Raw genomic sequence first — 23318 nt, 5'->3', positions numbered from 1 at the left:
TCATGTTTATTTATATTCCACAAATACACGAGATTTAAAAATTGAATAATTTTGAATTTGTCAAAGGAATCATTTTCTGTGTCTCAAATGGTGGGAACTCACAGAATCTATCACGTAATTCAGTGCTGGCATGTTGCATAATACAAGTGTATGGCCAGCCCCGATGGTTCCGTTCTGCTGGCCTTACACTTTTATTGTGACGGAATGCCTCTAAAGGCATTCCGTTTGGCATGCTGGTAGTGAATTACGTTATGGATTCTGTGAGAACGGAATCAATTATGTAATTCACTTTAAACCCGAACCTTCCAAAAAGGCAGGTTCGCTCAACTCTAGCAGGAACCTTACATATGTTTTTCTCATCCACGTACAGAGCCCGTTACAAATTGGAATCCTGCTGCATCCCTAAATAAACTTGCTTTAAAATATTATGGCAGAGCGTGTACAGAGCCTCCATATGGTGCACCACACAGTGCTAGATTCATAGAATCATCAACTCCTAAAAAAAAAAAGCGTCGTGCGGAGAATCCCTCCCATCACGTGGCATCTGATGGAACATACAATAGTATTTGTTCTCCTGGATTCTCACAGAATCTGACCAAAAAAAAACTTTCCATATACCGACGTTCATGCACTAAATGCGGGTACAACAAACCCTGTCAACAACCTAAGGATTCAAGAATTGTGTGTATGCTTAATAGTAAATGAAAGTAATAAAATGTTTTCCCAGACATGTGAAGCCTAAATAAAGCACATACACGTGTACAGCAGTGTTTATTAGGCAGAGACAGTCCCTAATAAATTGTATATTCTGTGAAATCGGCACAATTACAGAATATACTGTATTTATGCATACTGTACGTGTCTAAAAGTCAAGGAAACATTTTGTGTAAGGGAATTTTTGTAATATGTATTAATACTGTATATATTTAAATAGCTTTCTAGTCAAAGTAGGAAAATATGTAGAAACTGTAATAGCAGAGGAGGAGAACCGCCAAATCCACAAGTCACTTGAATGGCATGAAAATTCTTAGATTATTCATTTGTTTTATCTGAAAGAAATAAGAATTCATAAAAATATCAATGCAGTAAGTCCAATGATAAAACCTAATTAGAATGTAATCAGTCAGTTCTGTAGTAGGGGCATTTTTAACGCAGTTCTTTAAAGGGATGTCCTGTTCGGCTGTAACTCCGTCAAAAGTCAGCGCAGGAACTACACAGCTCCTCCAACCTCGCAGTGGAGAATGCTCATCATTGCAGCGCTGCTCCCATTGAAATCAATGAAGTTAATGGAAGCAGTGCTGCAGTGACAAACACTGTTCACTACAAGGTTGACAAAGTTGTGTAGTTCTGGCTAGCGATGTCTTTTCTTGAGGATAAACCATCACTTAGTAGAGGCCGGACAAGGTGCTTAACATTTTTGCTGTTGCAAATGGCTCTTTTTTTTTTTCCTTTTTGCAGTACCATCAAATGTTATATCTTGGAGGCAGGAAGGTTGTTGCAAATAATTAGTCTTTTTATTGTAATGTATATACTGTTTTATGTGCAGAGTTTGAAATGAGAGGAGAAAACAAAATATTTGTATTTATTATTACAAAAGTGAACATGACATTCTCTGAAGTCACCACCAGAGGGAGTGTGAGAGCTGTCTGCTGCTCCTTGTTGGTTCCATATGTAAACTCCCATGCGCCCTCTAATGGTACCTGCAGGTAGTCAGAAAGCTAGGCAGAAGATTTGTAGTTCTGTATCAGAAAAACAAAGGTCTTACTGCTCTAAAGATACATCAAGAAATTTTAAAGCAGCTTAGATAAAAAGACAAAAAAATCAGCAGTGTGTATGTAGAGGCAAGCTCGGACTGGCCCACAGGGGTACAGGGGAATCCCCGGTGGGCCCCAGAGCAAGGTGGGCCCCTAGTCTCCCACCCCCTGCACAAGTGGCACATAACACATTAGATTTAGTACACTACATACATATATTCAATGTACAGCACCTCAACCAGCTTATGTTCATATAAAAAACTTGTTAGATTATTTATTATATTTGAATATATCCGTACGGTGGGCCCCCAAAATAAATGTTACTGGTGGTCCCTAGGTACCCCAGTCCGACACTGTGTAGAGGAATTGTATTCTAGTTTCTGAGATCGTAGTCAATTATAATGGATGTAACTGTAAACTGTCATTCAAGGCTACTTTCACACTGGCGTTTTGAATTCTGTTTGTGAGATCCGTTTTCAGGGATCAAACTGATCAGTTCACCCCAATGCATAAAACAGCATAGAACTAGATTTTAATCCAGAGTCCTGAATGTGATGTCAGTATTGACAAACTGTATTTGAAGGAAGCAGGTGAAGGAACTGGCTTTATACTTTGACAACTCTACAGACACTGCAATTTAGACCAGTGTTTTTCAATGTATGGTATGTGTACAACGATATGCACCAGCAAAGTCCTTCATGCTAGGGAACAGCAGCATGTACAGTAGGCCTTTAAGCTCCCCGTCCTAAATGTGCGTTTGATCCCCTCCCTACATTTTTTGACCTTATGCTGCCACCAGGTTAGTAAAGGGTCTCAAGCAATAGTATAAGCCACACTATCCACACTGCTGGACCCAACCCCAAGAAACCCAGGCACTCACCTGCCCGCGACTTTAACAGATATTACCTGCACCTCATATAAAGTTACAGGTGGGGGCATGAGTTTTGCTGTATTGACTCTTTACAGCTAAACCTGTGTACCCACCTACAACTTCAACATATAGATTAATTGTCCATGCACCACATGAAAGGGGTTCTCCTTTACTCCTGCCAACACCAACGCACAAAGATGCGTGGGGAAGGGTTTGATAGGGGAACTACCTTTCTTAAAGTGGATGTTCACTGCCCGATTCTCAGGCAGATTATCGGGGATGAACATTTGTATGCCAGACCGCAGGGGTGGACTGGGAACTTAAAGTGGCCCTGGAAAAAAACCTAAAAATAGCACCATATTGTAGACAGGTCCAAATTGATAGAAGAAGGGCAACAGAAATAGAACGGAAATACAAAAGTAGGCGGGACCTGTAATACCATAGTGAAGCACAGAATACAGCCCCAGAGGAACCAAATATGACAAGTGCAGCATAATATACTGGCGCCCTCGCCACAGTATTCTACTGTATCACTCTCCTGAGGATGGTGATACTTTTGAGTTCAGGAGCCTTAGCTGTTGGCCAGGTGTATAAGTACATGATACTCCCAGCATTAAATAATTAATTATGTACCCAGCCAGCGGCCATGACGAGGGCTTGGTTCGACCCCCTGGGTATCAGCCCGCTGGGAAATTTCTCTGTAGGGGCTATGGCAGTTCGCTCCTTAATGCTTGTTCCTGATTACGGTATCTACCCATCTAAAGGTGCCGCAGATCACCTGATGAACGAGTGAAACACTTTATTACAGGCCAATTATTGAGAACAAGCCTTCTTATGAACTTCTGCTCCCGATAATTGGCCTGAGTATTGTTCAGTCTAATGGGGCCTTATACCCCACAGTTTGTGCTGTTGAGTCTTCTTTCTCCTCCACCTTTGTGGCCATATATTAGCACATACCACACAACACTATTGTGGGCAGAAATGGGAATCCGTGTTCTAACTGCTAAGTGAATTGATCAGATTTTTAATAATGGTCTATGACACCTGGAGGTATTTTTACATTTACTCCATATAAATTAAGGGGGGAATGTGAAGAGGCCAATCTAATATTGATGACCTATCCTGAAGTCCTCAGTAGAGATGAGCGAATTGAATCCCACAAAGTGGAATTCGATCCGAATTTCAGGATAAATTCAATTCGCCTAGAAGCCGAATTTCCTCGTGCTTCGTGTCAGCCAAACGATTTAACCTGAAATAGTATAAAAAACAAAAAAAATTAAATCTTACCGCCTCCATTTGCTCATGACGGGTCGCCAGCCTACATCTTGCTTGAAGATCTCGGCCGAAATCCTGTGCATCACGAGATTACCTCATCACGCCGGCTGGCATGGTGAGGTAATCTCGCGCCGCACAGGATTTTGGTCGAGATCTTCAAGCAAGATGGCCGCGGCCGGCCCATCGCGAGTAAAGTTTGATCTAATTTTTTTTATTGTTAATTTTACACTCAGATGCTGCGATCATGTATGAACGCGGCATCTGAGGGGTACAATAACGGGGGGGGGGGGGCCCTATTGCAGCTCTCTGTCATTGCACCCGGTACTTACAAAAAAGTGTGCTTCGTGACAAAGTTTTTAGTCACAAAGCCAATTTTTTTTCGAAATTCAGCGAATCAGCCGAATAGAACTTTTAAGAAATTCGCTCATCTCTAGTCATCAACATCACAACCCATTGAAAAAGCTCTGCATGCCAGAATTCTGGCTTCAAAAAGTCGCAAGTAGGGTATTTTCTTTACTTTCTTCGGATTACAATTCTGGGACTGTTTGAGCACTGCGTCTTCCAACGCCACCCTCAGATTTGAAGTGAAAATTTGGTAATAATTTCAGATTACTTTTGTGTCACATACGACTTTTTAAAAAGGCACAGCTCCACGCCAGATGTCTCCTAGGGGTACTTTCACTGAAGTAGGTGGAACCACATTGCACTATAAATTTATTATTACTATGCGCCAATGACCTATATGGCTATGGGTAAGGGCATGGCTCATGGTGGTAACAAACAGCCTGAGCCTGTGGGATTTGGAAGTGGTCCAAAAATGTTCGCTTTTTGACAGAAACAGCCTGCCACTGTGTATACACACGCATCGCCTGAGTCATATAATTATACTTCTACACCTTTCCTGTCTTCTGATCTGTAAAATTGGTGATCTCATTTGGAAAAATTCATCTGAATTGAATCGTTAAAAATTTAACTGAGGATTTGACCTGAATATTTGGAAATTTTGTGTCAAATTCGATTAATTTAGAATTGATTGAGCAAACTCAATATTTCTATGTGACACATGGCCCCCTATAATTGTTTGAGAAAGGTTCTGCTGTGAGGCGAAACATTGTGTGAGCACATGTGGTGGATAAACCGGCTCATTTCCTTTTAAAGAGAAGGCTGAGTGAGCAGTGCCCTTATCTGGGGGTATCTGAGAAAGTTATGAGAAGTTATGTAGCGTTACGTATTTTTCATGAATTGGCCATGCGTTCCAGCAGGGGAGGGTAAGTTTGGCAAAGGTTGACAGGAACAGGGCTAACCATCCTCTTCCTCGTGTCTGTGAAGGTTCTCATTTACAGATACATCCTCTTCCTCCCCTCTTGGTAGGAGTGGCATGGTCCTACTTCTTGCCAGGAGGGGAAGTTCCAGTCTAGCTAGAGAGAGAAGAAGAAGCACATGCCAGAGCTCCTGCTCCTAGGAACCTGATATTTGTCTCCTGGGAGACCAACACTCCAGGGAGATCAGCAAATTCTGCTTCCAGAAAGCATCAGAGATACAGCGTTCAGTGAAATACAGCTTTACAGACACTGCTACATGGTGAGGGACTACAGGTCAGACACCCATCACCTAAACAATCAGTAGACTAAACAAAGCTTGAGTCTGAATCTTACGGTAGACACTTATGCCTACAAATGCCTTTTCATGCCAATCAATTGCCATCCAACATGCCACCACCATACATCCTTATCGGGTGCCAAAGAAACTACACTTTATATTTACTGCTGCTGGATGTGCCACAAGTAAAGACAGACTGTTATATGCTTACTTCTGGCCTGATTATTCAAACAACATTTCCAATGCACTGATCCCCAGGGAGCAACGACCTCAGGGCCACTACCACTCCCATCCTCTGCATCAGCTCCTCAGGGGGTCGCTGCACGTGCTGTTGCGTTTTACATCTTCGGAATATTGGAAAAGGAGTGTCCCATCCTAATATCCTTCCACTGTTATGTGGAGAGTGCAGCACTCTATTGTTTGCAATTTATTCCCTGCACATTCTGACACTGTCAGCACTGCCTGGCAGGAGAATGGTAACATCCAGTTTGTCCATTTATTCATACATTTACAGAAGGAATAAGGACATATTCAGGCATCTGTTGCAGGTGTTTCAGAAAGTGAAAATCTTTTCTATATATTTGAGTGGAGTTGTTTCTGTACATGGAATTTTACAAACCCCATCCAAATGTACAGTCAGAGAAATATCTGAAACAGATCTCTTTGTATGATTAGATCCTAACAAACAGAGGTGCACCGAGCATTTCTACTGCCTGAGGTGAAAACTAGAAAACTAAAACAGCGCCCCTCCCTCCTAAATGCCAATTGTTTAACCTAACCCCTACCCTTTAACCCATGGCCCTTCGGCTGCCCCTACCCCCCTCTTGCCCCTACCTGGTGCTGCCTGCGGCGATCACCTCACCTGGCCTCATTGGTAGTGCACCCCTGCTAACAAAGTCTAGCACAACACAGAATCATAAGAAAAGGTGTTCTAGAATTGGGGTTTTATGGAGAATACAGTTCTTTACGAAACAGATGTCCAGAGAGCTGACAGGTAATCTAAAACATTTGTCTTAAATTTCTACTTACTATTTGTGACCACACCTTTCCAAGGTCGCAGGTCCAGCTTAGTTAAAAAGGAACATGGAATGAAACCGATTGGGTACTGATTGCCCATAAAGACATTTCGAGGGACCTTTTTTATATTGGTATTAGCACATATGATATGTGCAAGAGTCACTCTCTCTATTGATGTTCTTTGGGCTTCACTGAATACGGAAGGATTTTCATAGTAAAACCTAGAAAAACAAGGATGGAACAGTCAGACATTTAGTTTTCAGCTCTTTCAAGCAACTTCTTAAAATGCTATTTTATTCTACAGCAGGGGTGGCCAACCTGTGGCTCTTGAGCCACATGGGGCTCTTTGCTTCTTCAAGTGCGGCTCTAGCTGTCACCTTTCACTACGTCCTGATGCACACAGTGTGAGAACCTAGTACGTGGAGACACGCACTATGACCTGACGTGTCAGAGCTGCAAAGTAGCAGGAGCCCAGTGCCTGATCAGGAGAGGGAAGAGATGTTTTTAAATTATAGAACTGAGCTTGGGGGTCTGATCTAAGCATGGGAGGTTCTGATCTGAGCATGGGTGGGATCTGAGAATGGGGGGCAGATCTGAGCATGGGGGGTCTTGTTTGAGCATGGATTGGTCAGGTCTGAGCATGGGGTCAGATCTGAGAAGGGGGAGATCTGAGCATGAAGGGGAGATCTGAGCATTAGGGAGGAGATCTGAGCATTGGGGGTCTGACACTGGGAGTCTGATTTGTGTTGTCTGATCCGAGCATTGGGGTTCTTATTTTGTGGGTCTGATTTGGAGGTCTGATGAGGTTTGGGGATCTTATTTTAGGTCAGATGAGGATTTGGGATCTGATTTAGGAGTCTGATCTGAGGTCTGATGAAAAATATTTTTTATTTTTATTTTTTTCTCTGCTAATGAAAAATAAGAAAATAGTATTTTTATCAGACCTCAGATCAGATGAAAAATCTTTTTTTCTCTTATTTTTCTTTGTTAAAACCTGGGTGCATCTTGTAGGGTGAAAAATATGTGTGTAAATGTATAGCTTATGGCTCCTGATAGTCATACTTTTTTTGTATTTGGCTCTTTGTGTCTGTAAGGTTGGCCACCCCTGTTCTACAGTATCAACTGGTAACATGCCTCACAGTATGGCAACAGCTTTACAACATCTTTAAAGGGGTTCTCCGGAAAAGATAAAACTGAAAATAGTGAAAAAATATGTTTATAAATAAACTCTTAAATGTTTTTTATTGTTTATAATGGCTCCTTTAGTCTAGGGAACAATCAGTCATATAGCTAAAATGGCGACTCTTGGATTTATGATCATAAAATCCGTCCTTCACGTGACACTGCAGGATGGCCGGTGTGAGAAAGCAGAGCACTTCTGTGCTTCAGAAAGGAGTTTTCTCGTCCCGTACTGGCAGGCTGAGGTTTTTTCTAGAGATGCTCCTGTCCAACAGCAGCGCGTCAGCTCCTCATTCCCACCCTTCAGTCTCCGAGTATGGGATGAGGTCCTTTCTGAAGCACAGGGACACAGCGGAGCAGTTATCTCAGCTGTCATCTGCACATAATATACAGCATCACAGTGCCGATACTGGCAGACTTTACATAGGGCTATGTGCTCTGCTTTCTCACACCGGCCATCCTGCAGTGTCACGTGAAGGATGGATTTTATGATCACAGATCGAAGAGCCGCCATTTTAGCTACTTGACTGATTGTTCCCTAGACTAAAGGAGCCATTATAAACAATTAAAAACATTTAAGAGTTTATTTATAGGAACATGTTTTTTCACTATTTTCATTTTTATCTTTCCCGGAGAACCCCTTTAAATGTTTAGCCCAATTTACTTTTCCTTTTTTTTTTTGTTCTGCATTATGATTAGATAAGTTTTATACGGCTATACATTGGTAATGTATTGACCCATAGATTCCTATGGGTGCCATATTCATAGTCTGTGTAATATGGGACTTAAGAGACAGATCCTAAAAACAAAAAGGCCTGTCATGTGTCCTGAATTTATTATCGAGTATTTTGACTTTGAGACAGCAAGCCATGTACATTTTTGGAATACTAACCAAAACCTTTATCTACCCTGACATCCAAACCAATAAGATACCAGTGACTGGATCTTACTGATCTGATGAAGCCTCAATTACACATCAGTGGTTTTGATTCCCATCAGTGACTGTGAGCCAAAACCAGGATTGGAGCCTCCACAGACATGAGGTATAAGGCTGGGTTCAGACCTGAGCGTACTGAACGTACGCTCTGTATGCGCGATTGTACGGGCGTTTGCAATCGCGCATACAGAGACAAGCGAACGCCCATTGTCGCGCGTTCCCGCTGAAGTCTATGTACGGGAACGCGCGACAAGACGCCCCAAAGAAGCTCCTGTACTTCTTGGGGCGTCGGGCGTTTTACAGCGCGATCGTACGCGCTGTAAAACGCTCAGGTGAGGACCATTCCCATAGGGAATCATTGGTTCTTGCTTGTTGAGCGTTTTACAGCGCGTAGGAACGCGCTGTAAAACGCTCAGGTCTGAAACGGCTGTGAGGGAAAGATCTGCACCTGTTCTGTGTTTAGAGCCGCACCTGGTTTGGGATCACAATAATTGATGGAAATCACTGACCATAACACTTACGTGAGACTGAGGCATTATTGTATTGTTTTTTTACTGAGAATTGATACATACCGATCTCCATCTCTAGTTCTACGGAACTGTTCTCCAATTAAACAACTAAGCAGCTTTCCAGTCTTTCCTCTGGGAACCAAAGGTTCAGAAACTCCTCCAACCCAGACATCAATATTTTCAGGCGTCCCATATAATTTTATTAGGTTTTCGGCAAGCTTCTTATTTTTCAGTACAGTACATAATTCATCTACGTTTCGTGGAGCAGAAAGGCCACAGAACCTTCTCCATGCATTGTATCCTTGTGTGGTAAAGAAAAGGAAATATAGAAATAGGTTCACTATAGTAACAATAGTAAATCTGTCTGACCACAAGACATCAAAATAGCTAATACAGTAGAAGAAAAAGGCTAGGAGGGTATTGAGTTACATTAAAGGGAATATATCTGGGACCCAAATTCATTTAAACTGCCCACTCTAAGCAAAACTACATCTAGATATCCCCAGAATATTTGATTTTGTTTTACTGTGTCCTCTCCTATTGCAATCACCACTGCAGCCCCGGATGTTAACAAGTCATAGTTCCAGTTTCTGCTTTTTCCAGATGCAATTATCAAACCAAACCCGGCCGAAGGCTGGCCTCTCCTCCTTCTAAAGCTTCCTGCCAACAATGTATATAACATCAGTGATGACACTCATACCTTGCCAGGACTGGACGAGAAGATATGGGCAAAATTTCATTAAAGGGGTTCTGATTTTTTAACCTGCCCTCCCTAAGCCAAATCCCATCCATATATCTCCACAATACTTTATTTAACTTTTTACTAAAATATACAAAATATTGATCCGGCCCCTTGCTTTGTAAGGATGAATGTATACTGTCATGGATTTATGGTTGGGCTTAAAATTAAAAATGAATTACTGGAAAAAGGTTATGTAAAAAAACAAAAACACTAATCACCTTTGTGCCACAGTTGCAGCATCTTGGCGTCCATCTCTGCCATTTTTGTCCCCATCATACCAGATCTCCTACTTATGAGATCACTGCAGCCAATCACTAGTCTTATTGATACTTTGTACAATAACAGCACATGACTGCAGAGGCAAAGCGGTAACTTGCCGCTCTGGGCAATTAACCGTTAATGCCAGTTATTGGCTACAACGGTTACAAATATGGGATTCTGGTGTGAAATTAGAGTGAACTGGGGGGTTTGATTCTTATTAATCTTTCCACCATCTTCTCTGTAATTGTCTAGCCTTTTTCTAAATTAAGAATGCTACTGCAAATTTCTTACTCTACCTGGTAAACCATGATCTCGTCCTCTCTGTATATTAAGAGCAGCTAGATCAAGACCAGTGTGATTGATCATCTCGAAGAGACGCTCCCTTAGTTCATCAACCACCATCTTATCCTGGCAGTTTAGCTTGGCTTTATTGGCTATCATTCCACGGAGTAGAGGATCAATTCCACCTGCATGAACGGTATAATATACATTAACAGAGTATGGTGCTGAATGACTTGATACAGGTCCATGAACAATAACAATAACAATGAAACAATATATAATTATGAGTATTGAGAAGCAAATTTAGAATAATTCACCTTGTCTCACCACCCTCCATGTGGTAAAGAATGTTTTATGGAGCAGGACTTTTGGTTCTGGATAATAGGGTCTGTAACCATCTGCTAATCTGTAGATAAATGGCTGTATTAGGGTATGACCCATTCTGAAGGCAATGGTAAACACATTTGATATTGAAGGGTCTTCATCCTCATTGTAAGATTTATATCTGCGAAGAACTTTTGACATCTCACTGCCCAACAGCATTGGCAGCCAATCTTTGTATGTTATTTTCTGTCAACCAAAAAGAAAAGTGTCATATACATATTTAGAAAGATAGATTAGACAGTAGTGTAGCTATAGGTGAAGCATGTTCTGCATTCACAACAGGACCTCCACTCCTGGGAGGACCCCGGTGCCACACGAGAGAACAGCAGCATTATATATATACACTACACCTGCTGGATGCTTCCCATTATCTTCCGGGTTTCTTGATATAATATTTCTCCTGACCAACTTGGGTTTAACTCATGCAGCTCAGTCGCAATACGGTTATGTTCTCGCAAGAAGAGCGTATGGAATGCTGTCATTCCTGGTTGTTCATTAACTCGACTGTCCCCTGAAAGAAATTTAAGTCATCACCAAACTATACCAAGATTTTTCTCTCATACATTGTGGGATAAGATTTGATTACTCCTTTGTGGCTATTGTGTACATGGAAGGATTAACCTCTTGTCTTTGACCTACTGAAGTTAAAAATAAAAACAATTTTGAAATAATATGTATTTGTGAAGATGACCTTAAAGAGAATTTTTTAGCTCAATTTAGGCCCCGAAATGGACACCAACCTATTATATAGGATGGGAACAGGTTTCCAATAATGATTTTCTATGTGCTTGAAGGTTCACCATCACGCAGAAAATTAGCTTTGAATGCTGCATTCCCATGTCTGTATAGAGTTACAGTTGGTTTAGCTGCTATTCAGAGAAGTGCCCCCACTGTCCAAGTCTGTCATCACAAGTCTGTCATCACAAGCCACCTTCAATGCATATTTTCTGACCCTGGCTTCACCTACTATTTAGGTGAATGAAGCAGTGCTAGCCTGGTGGCATCATATGTCTAGAAGCATCTTAAATTAGTTGCCCATGATTAGAAAAAATATTCACCTTTTTTTCACCAAAAACAGTGCCAATCCTACCCATGGACAGGCACTGCAGCTCAGCCAAGCTCATTTTGAAAATTGAAACAGCACATTGAGTGGAATAAATCATTTCAGAGCAATTGAATGAACCTTGATATAAAAGGGTGTTAAAGGGACACCTATCAGCCTTTTATGTGAATAAACTATGTAACATTTCCTGTATAAAAACGTTGGACAGTTTTCTGGATATTATGTTTTGTAGTCACTCCATGTATACTGCTTCCTGTGCTGGTTCTTTAATTTCCTCTTATTTGCTTAACTATTTCAGTCTGGCCATTTACTGTTTGCCAGAGAGAGGAGGTGTTACTCGATTTAGGTCATCAGCCATTACACTAATCAAAGTGGACATCTTTATCTAAGCCTATCAAAAGAATACAGCCAACATACTTTTATTTTATCCTTATCTTATCACTCACAGCAGCAGTAAACTGACAATAGAGGACTTATCAATGTAGAAGGTTTAATCAATTACATTGATTGTTTTTTTTATTTTATTTTTTATACTATTCTTTTTATTTTCCAATACACAGAAAAGACAAATACATTAATAATCATAAACCATCTTTCCCATTTACCCACCCCCTACCACCCCTTTGGAGAGGGAGGGGGGAGGAGATATGCGTAACCACGACCAACAAAAGAAGAAAAAAATAAAAAAATAAAATCATAAATAAATAATAATAGTCTATCCAGCCCTAAAGTACCCAGTTATTCCATATTTCATCAACTTTTTTTGCTTTTCTACTTTGGCCCTCCATCATTCGTTCTTCCTTAATCAGATTATCCACTGCTTTCCTCCACTGTCCCACTGTTGGAGGGTCCACCCCTACCCATTTCCTGAGTATAAGGAGTCTAGCTTGAAATAGTATCTTTTTTAGAACAGTTCGTAAATCTCTATTTAGGCCCAGATGTTCTGTTGCCCCCAGGATACAAATTACATTGATTGTTACAGAAGGACAGTATTTTGTATTACATGTTTAATGGCATAATACTGCCAAAATGAAAAAGAAAAACAGCCAAAAACTCATTGTTGATTTTAAAAAATACTCTGTTCTGGTGGAAGAGTTTCTTACAGACATACAGTATGTCAATGAGGACAATTTCTGGGGACAATTACTACAGATTGAGGCACAGACGTGTAATTTATTCCCCAGTAGCACATGTTGTAACTAAAGGGGAACCTTAAACACCCTCAAGTTAACTAATTGGCTTATTAGAGTAGATGAGGAGGCCTTGTATTTAAGCTGAAGCAGCCATCTGTAAACATCATCCCAGTAGTTAAATAGCCATTCACACCTTCACTAACACATCTAATGATTACACATTCAATTCCATCAAGCACATCAAAGGATCTTACTTAACCTCACCTGCCAGAAAACAAGGAACTCCTAATGACTGGTTTGTCCTGGCACACTGGTCTTCTGTATTTCCATTAAAAGGCAGGAAGGGGAAGCCATTGTCAGTAAACTGCTGATTAACTGCCAATAAACCTAGTTGGTTAGTGTTGTTACGAAGCATGGTGGCTAGTTTGATGTCACTACCATACACCTGGCTTCCATCAACATATGAGGTCAGGGCATTAATCTGTCTACGAACTGGAGTTACCAAACTGCACACTGGGGCTGAGCGAAACATGGGGATGCATTCAGACCCATTAACATATCGATGATCATTTGGCGGGATCTAAAATATAAAAATATTATACTTAATTAGTTTAAAGACTTTTTAGATGTGTACCTTCCATCGTGCAAAATAATGTGAATGTAGATCTGATATAGTGCATATGTTTTACAGAAAATGATTTGGTGTTGCAGTAAACTAATTTAAACTTTAGAATTAAGTTTTCCAAAAGATGACGTCCACCCAAACATAAAAGTTGTCATTGGGTTTGAAATAATTTTAAATAAACATTTTTAATTTCAGTTGTGATATGTGTATGTTCTGTTGTTACTTCTTTCATACTGATGAATTTGGTTACAAACAATTCAAATCCAAATATATTAAAATATGGCCAGAACATTGACCAGTGATAAAAATAAAAATCTTACCATTAATGGGAAACAAGGGTGTGCCTGCATGCAGCTCTTTTCACAATCAACGCCTTCAAAGAATGTTGATCTTACAGGGGTGTCGGGAGCGAGGTCAGTATCATGGTCTAGCCACTGACCCCACTGCATGAACATGAGCGATCTACCTTCATCCAATGTCAATGACTCAGTGTGGAACTTCACTACTTCATTTGACACATCACGTGCCTGTTGAAGAATTTGTTTGTTTATGGTAAATCATGGGAATTTGTTATATCTCGCAGTCCAATTCTTTGTCATTAAACATGTATATATGCAACAGTGATACAGAGAGTCACAGAAAGGCATATAAGATTATGTCCTTTGGCCACATTCCACACTGATGACCACTTCATTGTGAATAATGACCTGCGGAACCGGATGATGAATACAACACAACTCCCGGCACATTTAAGGGAGATGAGAGGCACCCAAGTGTCATGTCAGGCCATTTGAAACTGTTTACATCAGCGTGGTCTGTGTGCACTGCTAGACGACCTGCAAGGGTACCTGACCACACCACTGGACACAGACATCACCGTCTTGCGTGGACCAGGGAGCATCTACGCTGGACGAAGGATCACTGATCACTGATGAAAGGCGATTCACGATGATCAAAAATGATAGCTGCCAACGATGCTGGCCTACACTTTGAGAATGGTACAGTGACAAGCCCATACTACTTGAATAATATCATTAATCCAGTCATTGTGCCTCTGCATGGAAAACACAGGCCTAATTCCATTTTCATGGACAACAATGCACCAGCTCATCGAGGTAGCATCAATAGGGAATGGCTGCTGGAGACTGGGGTACCTCAAATGGAGTGGCCTGCACTTTCTCCAGCCCTGAATCCCATTGAAAACCTATGGGATCATCTGAGTCACCATGTAGAGGCTCATAACTCTATATCCCAGAACCTCAATGACTTGGATGCCCTTCAAGAAGAGTGGGATCCATGACTCAGCATACAGAAAGTCGACTTGTGAACAGCATGAGATGTGGTTGTCAAGTTGTAATTGATACTTACAGCACCATGACAAGTTATTGAGACATTGAAATTTTTTTGTGGGGGTACCCACCACTTTTGTTATACAGTGCCTTGCAAAAGTATTCACTCCCCTTGACTTTTTTCGTATTTTGGTACATTACAGCCTTAAGTTCAATGTTTTGTTAATCTGAATTTGATGTGATGGATCAGAACACAATAGTCTAAGTTGGTGGAGTGAAATGATAAAAATATATAAATAAAACTATTGTTTAGAAATAGAAAACAGAAAATTGGCAAGTGCGTATGTATTCACCCCCTTTGTTAGGAAGCCCATAAAAATCTCTGGTGCAACCAATTACCTTCAGAGTTCACATAATTAGTGAAATTATGTCGATCTATGTGCAATCTAAGTGTCACAAGATCTGTTATTACATATGCACACCTTTTTTGAAAGGCCCCAGAGGCTGCAACACGTAAGCAAGAGTCATCACTAACCAAACACTGCTATGAAGACCAAGGAACTCTCCAAAAGTAAGGGACAATGTTGTTGAGAAGTACAAGTCAGGGTTAGGTTATAAAAAAATATACAAATCTTTGATGATCCCCAGGATCACCATCAAATCTATCATAACCAAATGGAAAGATCATGGCACAACAGCAAACCTGCCAAGAGACGGCCGCCAACCAAAACTCACAGACCGGGCAAGGAGGGCATTAATCAGAGAGGCAGCACAGAGACGTAAGGTAACCCTGGTGGAGAAGCAGAGTTCTACAGCAGAGATTGGAGTATCTGTACATAGGACGACAATAAGCCGTACACTCCATAGAGTTGGGCTTTATGGCAGAATGGCCAGAAGAAAGCCATTACTTTCATCTAAAAACAAAAAGGCACTTTGTGAGTTTGCAAAAAGGCATGTGGGAGACTCCCAAAATGTATGGAGGAAGGTGCTGATGAGACAAAAATTTTACTTTTCGGCCATCAAAGAAAACTCTATGTCTGGTACAAACCCAACACCTCACATCACCCAAAGAACACCATCCCCACAGTGAAATGTGGTGGCAGAATCATGCTGTGGGGATGTTTTTCAGCAGCCAGGACTGGGAAACTGGTCAGAGATGAGGGAAAGATGGATGGTGCTAAATACAGGGATATTCTTGAGCAAAACCTGCACTACTCTGTGCGTGATTTGAGGCTAGGATGGAGGTTCACCTTCCAGCAGGACAATGACCCCAAACACACTGCTAAAGCAACACTTGAGTGGTTTAAGGGGAAATATGTAAATTTGTTTGAATGGCCTAGTCAAAGCCCAGATCTCAATCCAACAGAAAATCTGTGGTCAGACTTAAAGATTGATGTTTACAAGCGCAAACCATCCAACTTGAAGGAGCTGGAGCAGTTTTGCAAGGAGGAATGGGTAGAAAATCCCAGTGGTAAGATGTGGCAAGCTTATAGAGACTTATCCAAAGCGACTTGGAGCTGTGATTGCCTCAAAAGGTGGCTCTACAAAGTGTTGACTTTAGGGGGGGGGGGGGGGTGAATAGTTATGCACATTGACTTTTTCTGTTATTTTGTCCTATTTGTTGTTTGCTTCACAATAATAATAAATAAAAAAAAAACATCTTCAAAGTTGTGGGCATGTTCTGTAAATTAAATTAAGCAAATCCTCAAACAATCCATGTTAATTCCAGGTTGTGAGGCACCAAAATACGAAAAAAGTCAAGGGGGGTGAATACTTTTGCAAGGCACTGTATATATATATATATATACTCAGTAATGCATGGGTGGTAACATTGGTTGTAGTACAGTTATCAACAGGTGAATCGTGTAATGCTACATTTTTCCTCTGGGAGAACAGTAGGGATTTTTAACACTTGCTGCTCAGTCCCTCACACACAGATAATTATTGGTTTTCCCCAGCAACAGTAGACCTTATGATCAACTTATTGTCAGGTGACCCTTCTAACAAAAAGGTATCTCCCAAAGAGGACACCCCCCTGGGAGAAGTATATTATAGAAATTCACATTACTATCAGAATACAAATTATCTTGCAAGCAACTGGCAGTTATTAGAAAGCAAATATCTTCTTGCAAGGATATATATATATTTTTTACCAATGGTAGAGTAAACCCATTAATGGGACGGCTTTTAGTCCAGCCTCGTGGCAGTGATATACCATCCTCGTATTCTGGCTTGAGAAGATGTTTGTAACCAGTGTTGGATGCACCAAGAATAGGCTTCTTTCTGCAAAAATTGTAATAAAAATACTTTATCCTTCTACAGAACAACAATATAGTCTTAAGGCCCTATGTACAGGATCATACCTGTTTTGTAGTCAACAAATCGCGGTTCATCAAAATACAGATGAGGTTTATGTGCTGTCCACATTTTATTTGTGGACCCATTGTTTTCAATAAATCCGTGGTCTGCATTTTGTAGAACAGACATACGTACGGAAGCACATGGATGATCTGTGTGTTTTCCGAATTTATATGTCTATGCCTCAAAGTGTCTGTGAAGGTTCAATAGACGTCTAACCCCCCCCCCCCTCGCCTCGCCTCGCCTCGCCTTGCCTTGCCTCGCCTCGCCTCGCCTCGCCTCTATTCAAGCTTGGCTTCTCCATTGTTACATAGATGGCCTCCTTCACATCTTGTACCAATCAGCCTCAAGCATGCCTCAAAGTGATAGAACTTGTCCTATATTTGTCTGAAAAAATTGGCTTGCAGACCCATTGAAGTCAAAAAGGTAAAAAAAAATGCGGTGCAACACAGCGCATTTGCGTTTTGCGGATCTGCGATTTGAGGGCTACAAAACAGATATGGTCATGTGCATAGGGCCTAAATGTCACAAGATCATAAGCAGACAGATCAACAGAGATAGGAAATTAGATGACCACCATGACACAAAAATTTGAAGGTATTTAATATATTTTTTTTTTTCATTGTATGCCATCTTCTAAATGTTCACTACACTTACAAGTACATATTTTTACATCAGTCCAATAATTCAGAACAATTTGAGTTTCTGTAATTTTTTAAGGTTAGGAGTTCCATACAAATGTATATTTAACATGCAAAGGAAGTTGGATGATAAAACAATCAGAAACTCGACTAAGGCAATTATTTTAGTAACCCTATAATGTAAATGATGTCGTGGAGGCTGCTGGGAAAGACATGTGAAAGGAGGGAAATTCTTAAATTCAAATTCATGTTGGATGGATGATGAAGGAGTCACAGGGGTAATTGACCTTTTTGCCCATGCTGTAATCTGTTTTTTGTGTTGTCACATGTTCCTTTTTTCCATATGTATTTTAAACAAAATGCAATATTAGACAAAAAGAAGCCTGAGTTATGATATTACCTGAATGAAAAAGTAACTGTCCCCTTACTTATCAAGCATTTGCTCATTTGACAACTATAATATCAAACACTTCTCACAACTTGATATCAGTGTTTCGTATGGCTGTTGAGGAGTTGTGGGCCATGCTTCTGAAAACATTTACATGTATCTATTGAGAGATTCCTTACCTATTGTTACACTGTCCAGTGATGCTACTGTACGGTGAAGGGTCACACACTTTTGGCAGGTACTGATAGGCACATCCAGTCAGCTGAGAAATAATTTGTTTTTGCTCCTCTGTTAGAACATCTGTTGAGTACAATGTGCATACGTATAATTCCTATAAGTGATGATGGTCAATATACTAAAAGCAACATAGGTAAAATGTTAACACATCATAGATGATCTATTTCAAGGCTAGGTAGATATTTCAGTACAACACTTGTGTCCTGTGATCCAAAATCTTGCTACTTAAAGGGGTTTTCCAGGATTTTTATACTGATGACCTATCCTCAGGATAGATCATCAGTATCTGAACGGTGGTGGTCCGACACCAAGCACAGCCGCTATACAATGTACGGCGCTGTGCTTGGTAAGCACGGAGAAGGCTGTGGAACTTACAGGAGCGCCAGTGTCTTTTAAAACTGTTGATTGGTAGGGGTCCTGGTTGTCAGACGCCCACCGATCAGGTACTGATCACCTATCCTGAGGATAGGATATCAGTTTCAAAATCCCGGAAAACCACTTTAATACAAAGCAAATTTTGCTCCAATATGTCTCTAAACAAAAAAAAAAAGCAACTTTTTAAACAATCTTAATTAAAAATACATTGTGTGATTATGTGGTTTGCTCCCGCAGTCACTCCTACCTATTGCTAACATATTTGCTGAGATATTGTTAATTAAGACTTACTCTTTTATTTTAAAAGCTTTAGTGCAATTGTTGCAAATAGAGATGAGTGGAGCTTTAAAACATTTGGTCGCTTTGCTGAATATCTCCAAGAAATTTTCTTTGTTACCAAATTAATTTGTCATGAAGCACTTTAAATCAGGTCTATCCTGGCCTGCAGTTAAACTCAGTTGTGGCCACAATTCAAGTTTGGCTACCCAGTAATCCAGGCGATCTTGGATCTGGGATGGCAGGGTGCAGTCCAAGTATTCTATCACCTGCTAGTTCAGGTTCTGCTCCATGTCCTGCTGCTGTTAAGTTGTTTCTGCTGTAGGCAGCTGAAGAAAAGTGCTCATCAGAGACTCAAGACTTAAGATGCTGCCTATATACCTGGTGCTGTTCCTGCCCCCCACCACCCTCCAGCAGTCATGGCAGTGGAGCATGAGCTCAAAGGGACCCCCTGTTTAGACCTTCACAGGACAGGCAATGGCACACATAGGCAGTGACCAACTGACTACAAAGGATGTCTTTATAGTAGTTGTGTTTTTCATCCCTGTCAGAAGGTGTAAAATAGGTCCCCATTTTGGACCAGTAGCGAGGGTCCAACATTGTGGAGAGCCAGTAGTTATCCCTCTGCTGAATGGTCATAATGCGGCTGTCATTACTTAAGCAATTGAGTTTGCATCTGGCCATTTGTGCAAGGAACTCGAAGGGACTCCTGGCCTCCATCTCCACTGCATACTTCCACGGTCTGTCGGGGTAATGTGCATCGTCCTCCTCTAGCACCTCATACTCCTCCTGCATCTATACTGTCGCTTGGCAGATAATCCACCTAGTTCTGTAAAAAGTTCCTGGGTGTTTATGTCCTCCTCCTAGTCTTCATCCTCCTTCTGCTCAACATATGAAAGCAGGACTGGTACAGCTTTATAGAGAAGTAATGACAGCTTGGGACTCACCACCTTGGGTGGGAACAAGCCATTAGTTCTCTTAAATATTCAGAGTCCACAATATTCAAAGAAGGGACTGTAGTACTAGCAACTTGGACAGCTGCACTTTCAGCTGCTCGTCTAAGTCTTTGCTGGCTTGTAGCTGCTTAGTGTCCTCACTAAGCTCGTCTTCACTGAAAATCAGATCAGAGCCGGCAGCATGCATTACTTCCCGAGCAGAAAGAGCAGCAAAAGAAAGAAGCAGTTGCAGGATAGGTGACGGCACAGAGATTGTTCCTGAGCCATGACAACTGCAAATTGCGGATCCGCAACACACCCGGCCGGCACCCGCTATAGAAATGCCTATACCGGAAGTTCGGGGCCAAAACCCAGAAGTTCGGGGCCGCGGTCCTCAAATGCGGAAGCGGAGAGCACATAGTGTGCTCTCCGCTTCATGTCCGGGCCCATAGAGAATGAATGGGTCCGCACCCGTTCTGCAAAATTGCGAAACGGGTGCGGACCCTTTTGCGGACGTGTGAATGGACCCTAACACAACAGTGTACTAGATAAACACGCCTATCTATTAGACCAGTTGTTGAGACTAAGTCTGATGCACAGTAAGTCTATGTATAACAGAACAGATTAAAGGGAACCTGTCACGAGGATTTTGGGTATAGAGCTGAGGACATGGGTTGCTAGATCGCCGCTAGCACATCCGCAATACCCAGTCCCCATAGCTCTGTGTGCTTTTAGTCTGTAAAAAAAAACGATTTGATACATATGCAAATTAAACTTAGATGAGTCCTGTCCCTGAGATGAATCAGGGACAGGACTCATCTCAGGTTAATTTGCATATGTATCAAATTGTTTTTTTTTACACAATAAAAGCACACAGAGCTATGGGGACTGGGCGATCTAGCAACCCATGTCCTCAGCCTTATACACAAAATCCCAGTGACAGGTTCCCTTTAAGTATTAATTGCACAGCAAGTGTACTAGAGAACCACACCTATATATTAGACCACCGATTGACACTGAGTCTGTGTATAACAAGTCTTTGCATAACAGAAAAGATTAAGAATGAATGGTGCAGCAGTTGAACCAGATGCACAGGTCGATTACACTGTCCCTGCAGTCTCCCTATGCTCTCCATACAGTGTCTAAAAACTCTCCCAATTTTGTACAATTAAACGTTTTCTAAAACACTGTCCCTAGCGCTTGCCACGTCTTTCCCTTTGCTCAGTCCACAGTAAAATGGAGACGACTGCATGGAATGAGGCTTTTATAGAGCTCTGACATCACAGGGGATAGCTATCTGTTGATTGGCTGGCAGCATGCCATTATGGCTCATATTGTGTTCCCGGACTTCTTACTTTCACTTTGAAACATATGCAGCAGCCAATTTAGGAAAAAAAACAAAAAAAGATTCGTTACCATAAAGCGCAAGGAAATTCGGATTCGTGGCAAATTAAATTTTTCCTTAAATTTGGATCAAAGTCAATTCATTTAATTTGGAGTTGTCCAACACTAGTTGGAAAGGTTTTTAAAAAAAAAAGAAAATGAATGGAGTTTTCCAGTATTTTTACATAATATTTAATGACCTATCTTCAGGATAGGCCACCAAAATCAGATTGGCAGGGGTCAAATACCTGGCACCCCCACTGATTATCTGTTCGGGAGTAGCTTTGGCTTTGGCTAGAAATAGGAACTGGGACTACACTGCTCCATCCATTGTGTAGAGGATGGAGCTATTTACTACAACACTGCTTCCATTCAGAGAATGGGAGCAGCACTAACCCTGGGTTCACACCTGAGCGTTCTGAAACAAGCGCTCTGTATGCGCGATTGTACGGGCATTTACAATCGCGCATACAGAGACAAGCGAACGCCCATTGTCGCGCGTTCCCGAAAGTCTATGTACGGGAACGCGCGACAAACGCCCAAAAAAAAGCTCAAGAACTTGTTTGAGCGTCGGACGTTTTACAGCGCGATCGTACGCGCTGTAAAACGCCCAGGTGAGGACCATTCCCATAGGGAAGCATTGGTTTCTCCTTGTTGAGCATTTTACAGCGCGTAGGAACGCGCTGTAAAACGCTCAGGTGTGAACTTAGGGTAAAGGAAACAGCTCTGTCTAATACACAATGGACGACCCTGTCTAGTTTTGGTGCCTCCATCCAGCGCTTGGGCTACTTCCCAGCATCTTATGGGAGAAAGTACAGGGTGTGTGACTCCCCTCATTCAGATAATGATGGCCTATTCTGGGGTTAGGTCAGCAATGAATGAATACTGTAAACCCCTCTACGCATTCAGTGTCTGTCGCGCCCAGCTTCCTCTCTCTGCAGCACTGAAAACCTGTGACCTGCTCCCCTTGTGTCACGACAACTGGTGACATCAGACAAGGGGAGTAGGTTACTATGACAGACTGTGTTCCCCTGTCGACGGATATTGTTATATTGTTTTCAGCGCTGTAGGGAGAGGAAGATCCAGGCCTGGGAGTGATAGACACCGACCCCAGAGATAGGGACCAGGTAAGTATGATCTCCACCACGGGTTGGCCACTCTTTATTAGTCTTGGCCAAAAAATTTTGACTGGTAGCTTTGACTGAATCTTCATTATTGTATATTTCACTATAGTTGAATTGAATATAACAACAGGCAGGCAGTTCTTACTTTCTATAAGTAGATTTTAGTTCTATTGTATCAGAGGCATAACTTGAAGCTCCTCCAAATAAAAAAAGCACCCGCCACCTACCCTGTGCCATTTACGATGTATTCCTATGTGCCAGATGAACCTGTGTGCCACCTCTGGAACCAGTGCCCGGGTGTGACTTCTATTCTATTGCCACTGTACAATATGTTTACATACCTGAAACATTGAAGGGGCCAGGTTGGGTAGTTTTCAACTTTTCAGTTATTAGCTGGAGCGTCACATCCAAGTAATCTGCAGATCGGATAACATTTCTGGTTGTTCCCACAGGTTGCTTGAAGAAAGCCATTACATCTTGAAATCTTGCAGTTTCCCTTTTCGATCGTGTCTTTAACCTAAAATTATGTTGAAGATATATTGGTTGCAAAAATGTTTGACGCAAAATATGCAAAATATGTGGGAGTTGGATTTATAAAAGACTGGCATTGTACACTGGTCTTTGATATTCCCTGCACCACCGAAAGTTGTTATGATGAGCCTTGACATTAATTAGGGGCAT

At 41.4% G+C, this 23318-nt stretch overlaps 1 protein-coding gene across 1 annotated transcript in view; it reads right to left on the bottom strand.

Annotated features, from left to right (window-relative positions):
* Window positions 1–1032: 1032 nt before the first annotated feature.
* Window positions 1033–23318, bottom strand: part of LOC122931701 (myeloperoxidase-like) — a 90771-nt gene continuing 68485 nt past the window's right edge. The window contains exons 4-15 of the mRNA XM_044285771.1: window positions 22979–23154; window positions 18487–18607; window positions 17074–17203; window positions 13952–14158; window positions 13271–13586; window positions 11161–11321; window positions 10744–10996; window positions 10441–10611; window positions 9205–9442; window positions 6529–6737; window positions 5205–5318; window positions 1033–1049 (exon numbers count right to left, since the gene is read on the bottom strand). Of these exons, the coding sequence (XP_044141706.1) occupies window positions 1033–1049; window positions 5205–5318; window positions 6529–6737; window positions 9205–9442; window positions 10441–10611; window positions 10744–10996; window positions 11161–11321; window positions 13271–13586; window positions 13952–14158; window positions 17074–17203; window positions 18487–18607; window positions 22979–23154 (2113 nt within the window). The remainder of the gene's footprint in view (window positions 1050–5204; window positions 5319–6528; window positions 6738–9204; window positions 9443–10440; window positions 10612–10743; window positions 10997–11160; window positions 11322–13270; window positions 13587–13951; window positions 14159–17073; window positions 17204–18486; window positions 18608–22978; window positions 23155–23318) is intronic.

The sequence above is a fragment of the Bufo gargarizans genome, chromosome 3 (genome assembly GCF_014858855.1).
Source record: "Bufo gargarizans isolate SCDJY-AF-19 chromosome 3, ASM1485885v1, whole genome shotgun sequence".
Lineage (NCBI taxonomy): Eukaryota > Metazoa > Chordata > Amphibia > Anura > Bufonidae > Bufo > Bufo gargarizans.
Note: the sequence above shows the minus strand (reverse complement) of the source record. Positions and strands in the feature narration are given on the sequence as shown.